The sequence below is a fragment of the Chiloscyllium punctatum genome, chromosome 3, assembly GCF_047496795.1.
Source record: "Chiloscyllium punctatum isolate Juve2018m chromosome 3, sChiPun1.3, whole genome shotgun sequence".
NCBI lineage: Eukaryota > Metazoa > Chordata > Chondrichthyes > Orectolobiformes > Hemiscylliidae > Chiloscyllium > Chiloscyllium punctatum.
Genome location: NC_092741.1, coordinates 18,204,414 through 18,221,607, shown reverse-complemented (window position 1 = coordinate 18,221,607; position 17,194 = coordinate 18,204,414). Strand labels below are relative to the sequence as shown.

At 48.6% G+C, this 17,194-nt stretch overlaps 1 protein-coding gene across 5 annotated transcripts in view; it reads left to right on the top strand.

Moving 5' to 3' along the window:
- susd4 (sushi domain containing 4) overlaps positions 1 to 17,194 on the top strand; it is a 231,690-nt gene that overhangs the window by 194,649 nt on the left and 19,847 nt on the right. For 4 of the 5 annotated variants that reach the window (XM_072550737.1, XM_072550736.1, XM_072550739.1 and 1 more), the window contains 3 exons: positions 2,188 to 2,379; positions 3,879 to 4,023; positions 14,174 to 14,556. In XM_072550737.1, coding sequence (XP_072406838.1) covers positions 2,188 to 2,379; positions 3,879 to 4,023; positions 14,174 to 14,556 — 720 coding nt within the window. The remainder of the gene's footprint in view (positions 1 to 2,187; positions 2,380 to 3,878; positions 4,024 to 14,173; positions 14,557 to 17,194) is intronic. The other variant, XM_072550741.1, reaches the window with a different exon arrangement.

The window sequence follows — 17,194 nt, the reverse complement described above, 5'->3', positions numbered from 1 at the left end:
CCCATCTCTCTCTCTTCCTATCTATGTCTTTGGTGCCAATGTGGACCATGACTTGGGGCTGCTCCCACTCCCCCTTAAGGATCCCAAAAACACGATCAGAGACATCATGGACCCTGACACCTGGGAGGCAGCACACCAACCGTGAGTCACTCTCGTCCCCACAGAACCTCCTATCTGTCCCCCTAACTATGGAGTCCCCAATGATTACTGCTCTGCTCCTCTCCCCCCTTTCCCTTCCGAGCAGCAGGGACAGACTCTGTGCCAGAGCCCTGTGCCCCATTGCTTTCCCCTGGTAAGTCCCCCCCCCAACAGTATCTGAAATGGTATACTTATTGTTGAGGGGAATGGCCACAGGGGACCCCTGCACTGCCTACCGGTTCCCTTTCCATCCCCTAACGGTAACCCATCTGCCATCTTTTTGTACCTGAGGTGTGACTACCTCCCTGTAACTCCTCTCAATAACCCTCTCTGCCTCCCAAATGATCCAAAGTTCATCTAGCTCCAGCTCCAGTTCCAGTTCCTTAACGTGGTTTTCGAGGAGCTGGAGTTGGGTGCACTTCCCACAGATGTAGTCAGCAGGGACACTAGTGGTGACCCTTACCTCCTACATTCTGCAGGAGGAACATTCAACTGTCCTCACCTCCATTCCCACTGTCTAAATTCCCAACGAGACTACTGAAAAGAAAAAAAAATATAAAGAAACCAGTTACCTTACCAATTGGCGCTCAGAACCTTTTTTCTTTGGTTAGAGGAAGAGACGGGTAGGAGACGCTACACGAATAGTGTTTCGGGTAAAGCAACCACCCAAATCTAAAGCCTCACTTACCCAGCAGTCCCGTGTCTGCTCCTGCTCAGTGTGCGCTCCACCTATACATGAGGTAAACCTTAATATCTTTTCAAAATTTACCTTCCCATTGGGCCTCTGGTCCTCACTGTCACTTCACCCACTCCAACTTCCATCCAAAACAAGGCGAACGCTGAACCCCTGAAGTATGTTTCACAACATCCTTCCTGGAATAGGGAGAGTAGAATTCTACACAATATTCCAAAAGTGGCCTAACCAATGACCTGTTCAGCCGCAACATGGCCTCCCAACTCCTATACTCAGTGCCCTGACCAATCAAGGAAAGCATACCAAACACCTTCTTCACTATCCTATCTACCTGTGACTCTACTTTCAAGGAGCTATGAACCTGTACTCCAAGGTCTCTTTGTTCAGCAACACTCCCTAGGACCTTACCATTAAGTGTATAAGTCCTGCTAAGATTTGCTTTCCCAAAATGCAGCACCTCACATTTATCTGAATTAAACTCCATCTGCCACTTCTCAGCCCATTGGCCCATCTGGTCCAGATCCTGTTGTAATCTGAGGTAACCTTCTTCACTGTTCACGACACCTCCAATTTTGGTGTCATCTGCAAACTTACTAACTATACCTCCTCTGTTCACATCTAAATCATTTATATAAATGACAAAAAGCAGGGGACCCAGCACCGATCCTTGTGGCACTCCACTGGTCACAGGCCTCCAGTCTGAAAAACAACCCTCCACCACCACCCTCTGTTTTCTACCTTTGAGCCAGTTCTGTATCCAAATGTCTAGTTCACCCTGTATTCCATGTGATCTGACCTTGCTAACCAGTCTTCCATGGGGAACCTTGTCGAATGCCTTACTGAAGTACATATAGATCACGTCCACCACTCTGCCCTCATCAATCTTCTTTGTTACTTCTTAAAAAAAAAACTTACCCAAGTTTGTGAGACATGATTTCCCACGCACAAAGCCATGTTGACTATCCCTAATCAGTCCTTGCCTTTCCAAATACATGTACATCCTGTCCCTCAGGATTCACTCCAACAACTTGCCCACCACCGAGGTCAGGCTCACTGATCTATAATTCCCTGGCTTTTTCTTACCACCCTTCTTAAACGATAGCAGAGGTCTCCCCAGCTCCAGATGGACCTGCCAGAGACTAGTTCAAGGCCAGCCAGATCTGTAGCACTGAGAGGGAGTTGGCAGAGTGAGGGAAGCTGGCATCTAAGATGGGAGAACTGCCAACTTCCCTCTGGAGACATGTCCACTGGCCTGGGATAATGTGAACAATAGCAGCATTCTGATACTGGAGGATGGAGGTATTAATCTCTCTCTCTGTCTGTCTGTCTGTCTCTCTCTCTCTCTCTCCCTGCAGCGTGCCCCTTACCTCCAATTCCAGATCATGGGGACTACATTTGCCATCCTTATCCCTGTGACCGCTACATCCACGGTACTGTCCTGGAGTTTTACTGTGACCCTGGCTACTTCTTGACCAACGATTACAAGTACATCACTTGCCAGTATGGACAGTGGTTTCCCAGCAGCCAGCTCTTCTGCCAACACGCTGGTGGGTGCTGGGTCCTGGCATGGAAGAGGTGGGGCAGGGGGCATGGGGCACCCTCTGGGCTAGGAGGTTAGAGAAAGATCATCCTGCAGACTGTGGAGCAAGCCAGGAGGGTGGTTGTGTGGAGGTAAAAGTTAGGATCCCATGCAAGAGCAGAATATCTGAAGTAAGGGTGGGAGTAGGCCATTCAGCCCCTCCAGCTTGCTCCTTCATTCAATTGATCTGTTTATAACATAAAAATTTGTATTCCTGCCTTTCTCTATAACCTGTTGTCTCCTCACCTAATCTATCTGCTTCGGCCTTAAAAATATTCACGCAGTCTGCTTCCTCCAACTCCTCAGGAAGAGAATTCCAAAGACACATGAACTTCTGAGAGAAAGGGATTGTCTTTTTTTTGTTTTAAATGAGTGATCCTTTATCTTTTTTTTTAAAAACAGTGACCTCTAGTTCTAGATTGTTCCACAACAGGAAGCAGCATCCCCCATACCCACCTATAAGAACGCTCAGGATGTGACACGTTTCAGTCGAGGCTCATTTGTCTGATAGTTATTTTTGTATCAATCTGCTCAGCTACCTCAGGGTAAGGTGGGACTAGACCCAAAGGTAGGGACATTACCACTGCACCATCACTGCCCCCTCCCTGTTATGTGGTACGGGAGGGGAGACTGTTGTTCAGATGATGTTTGGTGTGTAACCAATGGGAGATAGCATTGTGTAATACACTTTTTACTACTAAACAAGCCACAGGAGATAACATAGCCCATTATGATAACTTTCTCAAAAATTCATTTGACAGATGTAGGCCAGAGCAGACAAAAACAGCACATTGGAGGGAACAAGCAACGATGCAGGCTAGCCAGTCACAGAGTCATACAACATGGAAACAGACCCCTTGGTCTAACCAGTCCATGCTGAACATAATCCCAAACTAAGCTAGTCTCATCCACCTGCTCCTTGCCTGTATCCCTCTCCTAATCATGTACTTAACCAAATGTCTTTTAAACATTTGTAATTGTACCCACTTCAACCACTTTCTCAGGAAGTTCATTCCACACGCAGACCACCCTATGTAAATAATTTGCCCCTTATGACTTTTAAAAATCTCTCTCCTCTCACCTCCCACCAGAGAATTCAAAAAAACCTCCTTCCTGAGAGGACGTTAGTGAACTGGACGGGTTTTGGTGATAATTGACAGTGGTCACTGTGAGGAAGCTTTTGAAGCAAACTTTTATTGAAATGAAATTTTACCGTCAGCTACGGATAGGATATGAACCCAGTGCTTGTGGGATGTTGGTGTGGGTTGATAATCTAGAAACATGACCACTGCACCACCCACTTCCCTTGTGGCTCTGTCAGTCAGTGGCTGAGTTCAGTATCTGGCTGATTTCACACAGCTTTACCTCTCTCCCAGCTGGTCTGGTTCCGCTGATTTAACACGCAGTGGGTTTTCCGCAGTCACTTACTGCTCCATCTCTCTCTCTCTCTTTCTCTCTCTCTCGCAGATCAAGCCTGGTCAGACTCTGAGGAAAGTGTCCTGTCCACCTGGAAGATTGTAGCTTTCACAGCCATCAGTGTTCTTCTGGCCTTGCTGCTTGTGGTCTTTGTCAAAGCGTTTCACATCAAGCTGAAATCACCATGTCAGGCTGGGTAAGCAGAAACTTCATTTACAGTTTGTGAGGGTTAGACATTGTACTGGGGAATGGAACTCTGAAAACAGTCTGTAGCAACATCAAACAGTCTCAGTTTAGGCCTCAGCAGGGGGGAAGCACATAAAACTTTACAGCGCGGTATAGACCCTTCGGCCCTCGATTTGCTCCGACCTGTGGAACTGGCTACATTCACACTGTCTTACATAAAATGTGCAGCAAAGCCATTAGACTCCATGAAGAGGATGCAGGAAAGGTTAACACCGTCCAAGGATGTGGGACTACGTTTTGAGGATAAATTGGAGAGGTTGGAGTTAGAGCAGGTTGACAGGTGATTCAGTAGAGGGGTTTGGGATCATGAGAAATCTGCACAAAGTAGACATTGAACAGGAGCCTGTCCCCACTGGTGCAAGGTACGAGGGCGGGAGGTTATCAATATAAGACAACAAGTGAAAGACCACATAATGTGGAAGGATTTTTACACAGTGAGTGGTTAGGTTTAGCAATACAGTATTGCAAATGTTGTAGTGACAGATTCCTAAATTGGTATAGATTCTGAGGTCAGTGAAACTTCCAGGATTACATTGAAGAGGCTGGGCAATGGGATTCATTGAGGTCGAGGGTATTAACACAGACAAATGGCCCTCACTAATCATTCAATAAGAAAGAGAGCAGACCCAGAATCTGTTTCAAGGGAAACCTGTCTACAAAAAGGTTCCAACCATTTCTCAACATTCACTTCTGAAAAGATTTGTGACTATAAAATCCTTTCCAGAGGGAGCTGATTGCTCTAGACTGGTGCATATTGAAAATAAAACGTTATGGTGTGGAAGAAGACCAATTCTGTACATAGCTAACCATTTGGTCCCATTACGTCCACTGTATCTCTGTACCTTCACGAGTTTATTTCTCTCAAATGTCCATCCAATCTCCTTCTGAAATTATTAATCTAATACACTTCAATCAAATCAACCCTCAATCGTCTCTTCTCCAGCGAAAACATTCCTCGCTTTACCAATCTAACTTCATAACTCTCCATCCTGGAACTCTCCTCGGAAGCCTCCACCCTCTCAAGGACCCTCCTCTTTTGGGGAATATAATCGATGCTGATGAAGCCTCAGGTTTCACAATGTCATTATCACCATTTTCTGTTCCTTTATAAAAACTGTAGCACCTCCCCATAGTAAATCCCACCTGCCTATCCTGCTAACCTATGCCCTGTAACCGTCTGGTGTCATCATTATTTATACTTCTCTCAGGTTGCTAGCTTCAGCATATTTGGAAATTTCAATATTTAAGTTATGTCCCCACCATCAGAAAAAACCAGTTGTCTCAGCACTGATCTCTGTCAATCTCCGCTATCTCCTGCCAAGGTGAATCCAAATCCCATTATCTCAGGGCAATTAAAAACTAAAGCCAAGCCCTTTGACTCTCTCTACCTTGAGCAACTTGGGATGAAAGTGAGTCAGATGATGTCTTTTCCCCCTCTAAGTTCAGGCAGTTTTTCCAGGAATTGCAATTTTCACCTCATCCATTACCTCTACTGCTTCCATTTCAACAGATATTTTTCAGCATCTGATTCCTTAGTAAACACCTGATACTCCTGGAGTCATAGAGGGTTTCAGAAAAAGGTCCTTTGGCCCATTGATTTGATTGAATTTATTGTAGTCACATGTACCTAAGTACAGTGAAAAGATTTGTTTTGCGAGCAGTTCAGGGACATAGAGATCACAAGGTGCTAAGACAGAGCAAGGCATACACTGTACAGGAGGTGCACAAAGCAGGATCAACATTATTTGAAGTTAGTGTCCACTCATCCGTCTAATAACAGCAGGGAAGAAGTTGTTCTCGAACCTGTTGGTGCGTGTGTTCAAGATTCTGTACCTTCTGCCTGATAGAAGAGGTTGGAGGAGAGTATTACTGGGGTGGGAGGGGTCTTTGATGATGTTGGCAAAAGGGGAGTGTAACTGGAGTCCATAGATGGAAGGTCGGCTTCCATGATGGTCTGGGTTGTGCACACAACCTTCTGCAGTTTCTTCTAGTCCTGGGCAGAGCAGTTGCCATGTCAGGCAGCTCTGCACCCAGACAGTATGCTTTCAATGGCGCATCTGTAAAGGCTGGTGAGGGGCCTTATGGACATGCCAAATTTCCTGAGCTGCGTGAGGAAGAAAAGGCGTTCTTGTGCCTTCTTGACTATCGCATCTACATGGGAAGTCCAGGACAGGTTGTCGGTTATCGTGGCTCCTAGGAACTTGATGCTGTCGGCCCTCTCAGCCTCCACTCCGGTGATGTAGATGGGGGCACATTCTCCTCCAATCTTTCTGAAGTCAGTGATGAGTTCTTTAGTTTTGCCGACATTGAGAGAGAGGCTGTTATCATTGCACCACAACACCAAGCTCTCTATCTCCTTTATGTATTCTGACTCATTGTTGTTTGATCTCTGTCCTACCATGATGATGTCATCAGCAAACTTGTGGATGATGCTCATTCAGAATTTGGCAACACAGTCGTGGGTGCACAGGGAGAACAGTAGGGGGCTGTGAACACATCTGTGGGGGTGGGGGTGGGTGTCCAGTGTAGAGGGTTATTGAGGAGGTGTCTGTTGCAGTCTGTGGGTCAGAAAGCTGAGGATCCAGTTGCAGAGGGCGGAGCTGAGTCCTAGGTCTCTAAGTTTTGAGATCAGTCTGGAGGGAATGTTGAAGATGAAGCTGTAATCAATGAGCAGGAGTCTGACTTAGGTGTCCTTGTTGTCCAGATGCTCCAGGGATGGGTGCAAGGCTAGGGAAATGGCATCAGCTATCTTGGCATCCACCTGACGGAGAATCTCACCTGGACTCTCAACCCCAGCTCCATAGCCAAGAAAGCCCAGCAGTGTCTCTACTTTCAGTGCAAGCTGAGGAAAGCCCACCTCCCATTCCCCCACCCCCCCCCCCCCCCATCCTCACCATATTCTACAGAGGGTTCATCGAGAGTACCCTGTGCTGCTGCCTGGTTTGGGAATTGCACCGTCTCAAAGAGAACAAAGGACAAAGAAAATTTACAGCCCAGGAACAGGCCCTTCGGCCCTCCAAGCCTGAGCCGATCCAAATGTACTGTCTAAACCTGTCGCCCAATTCCTAAGCATCTGTATCCCTCTACTCCCCACCTACTCGTGCTTGTTCCAGACACATCTTAAATGAATCTACCGTGCCTGCCTCTACCACCTCTGCTGGCAACACGTTCCAAACGCCCACCACCCTCTGTGGGAAGTACTTGCCGCGTGTGTCCCCCTTAGACTTTCCACCTCTCACCTTGAAAGCATGATCTCTTGTTATTGACACCCTGGGAAAAAGCTTGTCTCTATCCACCTTGTCTATACCCTTCATAATTTTGTAAACCGCAATCAGGTCCCCCCTCAATCAGGACTCCCTCAATCAGGACTCCCTCAATCTCCTTTTTTCTAATGAAAATAAACCTAACCTATTCAACCTCTCTTCATAGCTAGCACCTTCCATACCAGGCAACATCCTCGTAAACCTTCTCTGCACCCTCTCCAAAGCGTCCACATCCTTTTGGTAATGAGGCGACCAGAACTGTACACAGTTTCAGGTCATAAGACCCTACAACGGGTAGTGAGGACATCTGAGAGGATCACAGGGGTCTCTCTTCCCTCCATTACAGACATCTATTCCACACGCTGCATCTCAAAGGCTAAGAGCATTGTGGAAGACCCCCCATACCCCTCACTCAAACTCTTCTCCCTCCTGCATCTGGCAGAAGATACTGGAATATTCGGCCTCTCATGGCCAGACTGTGCAATAGTTTCTTCCCCTAAGGCTCCTTAATACCATATGAGCGCACTCTATTCAATTTGCAATTTTCAGACGATGTTTTGAATTGCTGCTAAAACAATGTTTATTAATGATCCTTCACTGTTACATTGTCATTTGTCCACCACTGTGCGTATGGTTTTGTCTTGTCAGGAATTACTGCACTGTCTTGCTTGTTTTGCACTTCTCTCTGCACTTTATGCTTCCCTCTGTGTGACTGTACTCCCGTGTAGTCTGTGTGTTCATACAGCACCTTGGTCCTGGAGAAACACTGTCTCATTTTTATTGGACAAGCTGTATATGGTAGAAATGGCAAATAAAGCTCCTCTACTGTCTATTGTACTGCACTGTACTCTTGTGTACTGTACCTCAATGGTAGGGGACTGAAGCAGGCTGGGAGTCTGGAGTTGATGTGGGCCATGACCATCCTCTCGAAGTACTTCATGATGATGGAGGTCAGAGCCACTGGGCGGTAGTCACTAAGGCACTTTGCATGTGCTTTCTTAGGTACGGGGATGATGGTGGGCTTCTTGAAGAAGGTGGGGATTTCAGCTTATAGGAGGGAGACGTTGAAGATGTCAGTGAATTCTTCTGCCAGCTGGTCCATGCAGGATCTAAGTGCTCGACTGGGGACTCCTTCCAGGCCCATCACTTTCCTGGGGTTGACTCTCAGGAAGGCCGATCTGGCGTTTGCAGCAGTGACCGAGAGAACAGTGTCCAGGGCTTTCAGAGCAGGACACACTGCACATTCTGCTCAAATTGAGCACAGAAAGCATTGAGCATGTCTGGGAGGCATGTGTCTTTGTCTGCTATCTTGCTCTGCTGCGTTTTGAATCCCAATTCCTTGTTTAGGCCTTGCCACAGGCAGCAGGAGTCCGTTTGGTCGATTTGAGCCCCTAGCTTGGTCCAGTACTGCCTCTTGGTATCCCTGATGGCTTTGTGGAGGTCATAGCTGGATTTTCTATGTAGGTCTGGGTGGTCCGACTTGAATGCTACATGCCCGATCTTCACTGGGGAGTGGATTTCTTGGCTCATTCAAGGTTTCTGGCTGGGAGATATCTGGATTGACTTCTTTGTCGTGTAGTGCTCAAAGAATTTGCGAATGAAGTCTGTGACGGTGGTGGCATATTCATCTAAGGTTTCCACTGAGTATGTGAACACGGTCCAGTCCACCGATACCAAGCTGTCCCGGAGACACTTGGACCAGCACTGTATTTCCTTTTGTTAAGGATCCTCCCATTTCAGCTTCTGTTTGTAAGCTGGGAGGAGGAACAGTACTGTGATCGGATTTTCCAAAGTGTGGGCGGGGGATGGAGCAGTAGACGTCTTTGTGTCGCCGTGATCCTGAATGTTCGGTCGTCCAGTGGGGCCAGAGTTGGTGGTACTTTGACAGCACTCGCTTGAGGTTGGTTGGTTGAAGTTGTAGGCCACAATGAATAAGGCCTCAGGGAATTTTGTCTCCAGAGCACTTGCAGCAGGATAGATTTAAATCCAGGGTATTCTTCACATCCATCTGGGGTGGGATGTGAACTACTGTCTAGATGGGGGAGTTGAACTCATGTGGCAGATAGTAGGGATTTCATTTTACTGTCAGGTTTTCTAGCTCCGGGGAGCAGTGGCCATCTTGTCCATTTGGTTAAAAACCACCACCTAGTTATATTAACCTCATTTTCCAGCACTTGGCTCCTAACCTTGTGTGCCTTGGCATTGCAAGTGTATATCGAAATCTAAATGTTAGGAAGGTTTCTGCCCCATCCTGCCCTCGCACATTAAGGACTCATTAAGTATTCTAGCCTTGTCTGGTCTCTCTGAGCTCTTCATTCGATCTCTTTGTTTCGATTGTACCTGCCCCACCTCACACCCAATCACTACTCATGTACTGGGAGAAGATATTTGGGAACACTTTTATGTTGGCTGATATTTCTACTCTTCCATTCTATTTTTTGCCACTTACTTCCCTTTTCACTTCCCCCTCAACGTGATGGATGTGGCCTAGCTCTCCCTTGAAGAATTTACTATCCTTTTTGGTCTCAGTATGTTCTCTAACCTCCACATATCCAAAGAGCTCTGGTTTTTGTTCCATGTCTTTCATCTTTACTGCAATGTACTACATTCTATCTGAGGTAAAAACAATAACTGCAGATGCTGGAAACCAGATTCTGGATTAGTGGTGCTGGAAGAGCACAGCAGTTCAGGCAGTATCCAAGGACGTTCTATCTGAGTCAGTGATTTACCTTATTGTCCTCATATGGACTGTCCTGTGATATTTTGCATGAATTTTATCCTGGTCAGATTCCTTGTTCTCCCAGTGGAATTCACCATGTCCTAATTTACCTGCCCAACTTTAGATTATTCACTGCTGTTGACCATTACTTATTGCAATTGTATAATACAACAATTGCTGTTAACCCTGTGGTCTCTAACAGTAGGGAGAGTCGTAGCAATGTCTTTTGGGAATGGGAATGTGACTGGATTAGGAATCTAGAAGCCCAGGGCCATGCTTTGGAGACACAGGTTCAAATCCCAGTTCTGGTTTAAATTCTAGGGACTGTAACTGAAACCCAATGGTGAGCATGAAACTACCATTCGATTGTTTGTAAAGACCATTTTAGGAAATGAAATTGCTGTCCTTACCCAGTCTGGCCAATAGGTGACTCTAGACCCACAGCAATGTGGTTCCCTCTTAACTGTCCCTCTGAAATGGCTCACTTGTGTTAGGTCAAAAAAGGTCAAGAAGGATTGAAGGTGGATGGACATGTGGCATGAAACAAGACACTGGAAGCAACAGTGTCAAGGCCAGAGAGGTCCTTATAACCCCTGGAGAGTTGTGCCAGAATTGGGAGATTTGTCCCACTGGCAGACAGACCCAGCAGAGGTGGTGGCTCAGTGGTCTTCAGTCAGGAGCGAGCTGCCTTGGGCATTCTCAACATGAACTCTGGATCTCATGAAGTCTCATGGTTTCAGGTTAAACATGGACAAGGAAACCTCCTGCTGGTTACCACGCACTGCCCTCCTTTGACTGATAAATCAGTGGTACTCCATGTTGACCATATCCAGGAGGAAGCACTGAGGAAGACTCAGCAGCAGCACTACTGATTGAGCTGGTCAAGGACGTAGCTATTAGACTGGGCCTGCAGCAGGTAGTGAGGGAACCAATTAGTGGGAAAATGCCTACTTCGTGTCATCCTCACCAATCTATCTGGCACAGTCTGTCCATGACTTTATTAACAAGAACAAACCTGGCTCAGTCCTTGTGGACGCAAAGTTTTGCCTTCACATTGAGAATACCCTCCATTGTGTTGTGTGGCACTATCACCGTGCTAAGTGGGATAGACTTCAAACTCATTTGGAACTCAAGACTAAGCATCCATGAGGTGCTGTGGGCCATCCACAGTGGCAGTTCCAGACTGGCATATCCCCCACTCAACCGTTACCAACCAGCCAGGATATCAACCCTGGTTCAATGGGGAGTGCAGGAGGGCATGCCAGCAGCAGCACCAGGCATACCTGAAGATGAGATGTCAACCTGTTGAACCCACCAAACACGACTACTTGATGACAAACAGCAAAGCAGCAAGTGACAGGCAGAGCTAAGCGATCCCAGATCCAATAAATCAGATCTAAGCTCTGCAAACCTGCCACATCCAGTTGTGAATGGTGGTGGACAATTAACTCCCTGGAGGAGGAGGCTCCACAAATATCCCATTCCGAATGATGGCAGAGCCCAGTACATCAGTGCAAATGATAACGCTGAAGCATTCCCAAATTAGTCCTGCTGGACACCCAGTGACATTTTTGAAATTCATTTTGAAAGTTCCATGGAGTCTTTCTGACTCTGAGAATCCTGAGCCCTCTGTTTCAGTGGGTCTGAAACTTGGATACCCAACTCCCTTAGCAGTTATTGGTGGTTTTCAAGTGAGTACTGTTAAACTACAGTTACACATCTGTTTAACAATTCTACTGAGATTGCACCAAACCATCTATTGTCCCACTTCTCCCTTGGTCATGACAAATTGTGAGTGAGGGGTGATGTGACCAATTATCCAGCTGTCAGATTAATCTGGTTTAGTGTTCGGAACAAGTCAGCCAGTTTTCTTTAATCAACAAAGTGTAACTATTACAAACTAAACTTACCCAAACAAACATGCAAAAATGGCTTAGACTGTTCCAGGATAGATAGGATTTATTTTCTAACATCTCAAATCAACATGAGGCAAATATGGGTAACAGACAAACTGTGGTTGATCACCTGGTGTAAATAGTGAATGTAATCGAGTTTAGATCCCATGGATCTCTCAGCAATCCCTTCCTTGAGATGTGAGGAATATCGTGAGTCATGACATCTTATTTAAACTTCACAAGGGATTGCAATCCTTTCCAATGGTCTGGTGTTGATACTTGCTGGAAAACAGCTGTTGGGGACTGCCTGACCAAGAGCTCATGTCCTGCTGGTTCACCTTCCCTTTGTGGGTCTACACTCCTTTAACTTCCTAAAAATTGCTCTCCAACACAACCGCTGCCTTTTCACACACAGCTCGCTTCACCAAGTTAAAACTGCTTTGAATTCCTTTCCTGGGCTCGAAGCCTTAGTTGCACTAAACAATGACTGCTTTTCCTGTCCACCCTCACCCACAAGGCATCTACCTCACCCAGACTGCTCCAAAACGTCCAATTCTTGGCAGTAATTCCTGACTCCAGGACCTCCTTCCTGCGTTCTAACTGCACACAGGTATCCAACAACTCTGGGCCCCTCACTGAACCCCATCGGTACTGTTAACAATGCACCACTGACTCCAGGACCCTCCTTCCTGCGTTCTGACTGCATATCCTCCATGCCCTAAGTCACCTGCACAACAGCACAGCTTTTGATTTGATTTATTATTGTCACATGTACCTGGGTACAGTGAAAACCTTTTTGTTCTGTGTGCAGCACAGGCAGATTGTACCACACAAAGTGCAGTAGGGTAATAGAGAAGAGCCAGGAATACAATATTACAGCTGCAGAGAAGGTACGCAAAGTGCGAGATCACATTGCATTCAAAAATTTGAGAGGTCCACTCAGAAGCCTGATTACAGCGGGGAAGAAACTGTTCTTGAATCTGTTGGTACATCTGTTTAAACTTTTGTATCTACTGCCTGGTGGAAGAGATTGGAAGGGGTGGGAAGGGGTTAACAGTATATAACAGTTTACCAGTTAACTTCTTTATCACACCTGCCTTCACCTGTATTTGTCTCCTTCTCCTACTATCTGTGAGCCCACAATTGCTCTTTGCTGTCTCCGGGTGTGTTTTGAATGATGTATGGGAAAGCTTGTAACAAGCTCCATCCTTATTGCTGGGCAAAAGCAAACACAGCTACCAGCAGTAGGACCCGAAATGGAGCAATGTTACAATGTTCACCCAGTGTTTTCTCCCTGTAGCTCAAATTTAAAAAGGGCTTCCTGCTTAACAAATCTGTGACATCTGGCATTACAAACTCTTGTGATTTGAAGAATTCATTGTAAGCAGCAGCAAGATTGAACTTGATATGAACCCACACGGCACAGTGACACAGTGGTTAGCGCTGCTGCCTCACAGCGCCAGAGACCCGGGTTCAATTCCCGCCTCAGGCGACTCTCTGTGTGGAGTTTGCACGTTCTCCCCGTGTCTGCGTGGGTTTCCTCCGGGTGCTCCGGTTTCCTCCCTCAGTCCAAAGATGTGCAGGTCAGGTGAATTGGCCATGCTAAATTGCCCGTAGTGTTAGGTAAGTGGTAAATGTAGGGGAATGGGTGGGTTGCGCTTCGGCGGGGTGGTGTGGACTTGTTGGGCCGAAGGGCCTGTTTCCACACTGTAAGTAATCTAATCACACAGGGAGCTATTAAGGGAAAGGTGGAAAAGACTTGGTCAAAGAGGTTGTTTTTAAAGAACATTTTAAAAAGAGGTAAATAGATGGAGAGGGGAAGGGAGGGAATTGAAGGGGATGAAGGTGTGGTCACCAATGATGGAGCAGTGGGAATCAGGGATATACAAGATGCCGGAATTGGAATTGGAGGAGTGCAGAGATTGGAGAGGCCTGGTCAACATTACAGAGATGGAGATTTCAACTCAATAAGTAAGGACGCCAGTGGGTCAGGGAGCATGGCTGATGGAGGGACTTGGTGTGAGTTCAGAAAGTGACCAGAGAGATTTGGATGGACTCAGGTTTTTGGAGGAGGGGGGAGAGGGGGTATTGGTTTGTGAGCCAGGAACATTAGAAAAGTCAAGTGTAATTGTAATGGACCCATACATGATATAAGTCAATACTGACACCTCACTATCTCCTCCAACAAGGTGACCTTGACCTTGTTGACTTGCTTTCCAACAGTGATCAAGACTCTTCGGGTAGCCGCCATTTTGTGGTGGTTGATGGAGTCCCAGTCGTATTGCCCACCTATGATGAAGCTGTTTGTAACCGCACCAATAGCAGCTCTGTGCCTGAGGTGACAGCCCCAGCAGAACAGGCCCAGCAAGAGGACCAAAACCCTCCGGCCTATCCTGGCCGGCCCGTGGACAGGGTCGTGGCAGCCAATCCCACGCCTGCAGAGCGGCCTGGCCAATTGGACTACTTGGGGCCTGGGGAAGGGGAGGACTCATCGCCGTCAATGTCATTTGGTACAGCAGCCACGCACCCCATCACCGAGGATACCGTAGATGGCCCAGAAACCGAGAACACTGCGTCAACATCTCCCAGCATTAACATCGCAGACGGTGAGTGGTCACGACCTGCAATGGAAGACCCTCCAACACTTGTACAGTTGATGGTAAAATACAGAGGGCAGGCAGCTGGAGGAGGAGATGTGCCTCATTAATGGTGGAAAAAGATTCTGGGAGGAGTGACACTTCAGGAAGACCTGGAGAAAGTGGGCCCAGGTCATGGGTAAGAAAAAGTAAGGACTGCAGATCCTGGAGATCAGAGTCAGGAATGTGGTGCTGGGAAAGCACAGCAGGTCAGGCAGCATCCGAGGAGCCCAAGCAGCTAATAATACAACCTTCATTAGTGGGACAAGGCTGGGGACAGGAAAAGATGTACAAGGACTTGATGTCACAGAAACGGAGAGTATTTTATGCGTGGAGAAGGTTGTAGGCATATGGAAAGGTGAGGCCACAGAGTTTATTGTAAATTGGATAATTTTAATTTGAATGGAACTGGTCAGAATAATGACAGCGGAGTTTTGGATAAGCTAAAACTAGTGGAGGATGGGAACTGGCCATATGAGCATACAGCTAGAGCTGGTCGTGGGGTCTGTAGTGGTGGGGTCTGTAGTGGCGCGGTGAGTGTGGGTAGAGTTTGTCTGTGCCTCTATAGAATTGATTGTGGGGCAGTGGGGGATTGGTTGTGGGGGAGGGGGTGGGGGAATTGCTTGTGGAGGAGGGGGTGGAGGGATTGGTTGGGGGTGGTGGGGATTGGTTGTGAGTGGGGAAGCGTGGGGGCATTGGTTGGGGGGGTTTGGGGGGATTGGTTGTGAGGGGGGTGGAGGGATTGGTTGTGAGGGGGTGGAGGGATTGGTTGTGAGGGGGTGGAGGGATTGGTTGTTGGTGGGTGGAGGGATTGGTTGTGGGGGGAGGGATTGGTTGTGGGGGGGGAAGTGATTGGTTGTGGGGGGAATGGAGGGATTGGTTGTGCGGGGGTGGGGGTATTGGTTGAGGGGTTTTGGGGGGATTGGTAGTGAGGGGGGATGGTGGGATTGGTTGTGGGGGGGTGGAAGGATTGGTTGTGGGGGGGTGGAGGGATTGGTTGTGGGGGGTGTGGAGGGATTGGTTGTGGGATGGAGGGATTGGTTGTGAGGGGGGTGGAGGGATTGGTTGTGGGGGGTGGAGGGATTGGTTGTGAAGGGGGTGGAGGGATTGGTTGTGAGGGGGGTGGAGGGATTGGTTGTGAGGGGGGTGGAGGGATTGTTTGTTGGGGGGTGGAGTGATTGGTTGTGGGGGGGAGGGACTGGTTGTGGGGGGAGTGATTGGTTGTGGGGGGGATGGAGGGATTGTTTGTGAGGGGGGTGGAGGGATTGGTTGGGTGGTTTGGGGGAATTGGTTGTGAGGGGGTGGAGGGATTGGATGTGAGGGGGTGGAGGGATTGGTCGAGGGGGTGGAAGGATTGGTTGTGAGGGGTGGAGGGATTGGTTGTGGGGGGGAGGGATTGGTTGTGGGGGGGAGGGAATGGTTGTGGGGGGGAGGGAATGGTTGTGGGGGGGGTGGAGGGAATGATTGTGAGGGGGGTGGAGGGATTGGTTGTGAGGGGGGTGGAGGGATGGGTTGTGAGGGGGATGGGGGCATTGGTTGTGAGGGGGTGGAGGGATTGGTTGTGGGGGGGGAGGGATTGGTTGTGGGGAGGAGGGATTGGTTGTGGGGGGGTGGAGGGATTGGTTGTGGGGTGGAGGGATTGGTTGTAGGGAGGGTGGAGGGATTGGTTGTGCGGGGGTGGGGGCATTGGTTGGGGGGTTTTGGGGGGATTGGTTGTGAGGGGGGATGGTGGGATTGGTTGTGAGGGGGGTGGAAGGATTGGTTGTGGGATGGTGGAGGGATTGGTTGTGAGGGGTGTGGTGGCATTGGTTGTGGGGTGGAGCGATTGGTTGTGGGGAGGGTGGAGGGATTGGTTGTGGGGGGGTGGAGGAATTGGTTGTGGGGGTTGGAGGGATTGGTTGTGGGTGGGGTGGAGAGATTGGTTGTGGGGGGGTGGAGGGATTGGTTGTGGGGGGGTGGAGGGATTGGTTGTGGGGGGGTGGAGGGATTGGTTGTGGGGGGGTGGAGGGATTGGTTGTGAGGGGGGGTGGAGGGATTGGTTGTGAGGGTGTGGAGGGATTGGTTGTGAAGGGGGTGGAGGGATGGTTGTGAGGGGGGTGGAGGGATTGGTTGTGATGGGGATGGGGGCATTGGTTGGGGGGATTGGTTGTGAGGGGGGTGGAGGGATTGGTTGTGGCGGTGAGGGATTGGTTATGGGGGGGTGGAGGGATTGGTTGTGGGGTTGGAGGGATTGGTTGTGGGTGGGGTGGAGGGATTGGTTGTGGGGGGGTGGAGGGATTGGTTGTGAAGGGGTGGAGGGATTGGTTATGAGGGAGGTGGAGGGATTGGTTGTGGGGGGTGGAGGGATTGGTTGTGAGGGGTGGAGGGATTGGTTGTGGGGGGGAGGGATTGGTTGTGGGGGGGGTGGAGGGATTGGTTGTGGGGTGGAGGAATTGGTTGTGGGGGTGGAGGGATTGGTTGTGAGGGGGGATGGAGGGATTGGTTGTGAAGGGGGTGGAGGGATGGTTGTGAGGGGGGTGGAGGGATTGGTTGTGAGGGGGGTGGAGGGATTGGTTGTGAAGGGGGTGGAGGGATTGGTTGTGAGGGGGGGTGGAGGGATTGGTTGTGA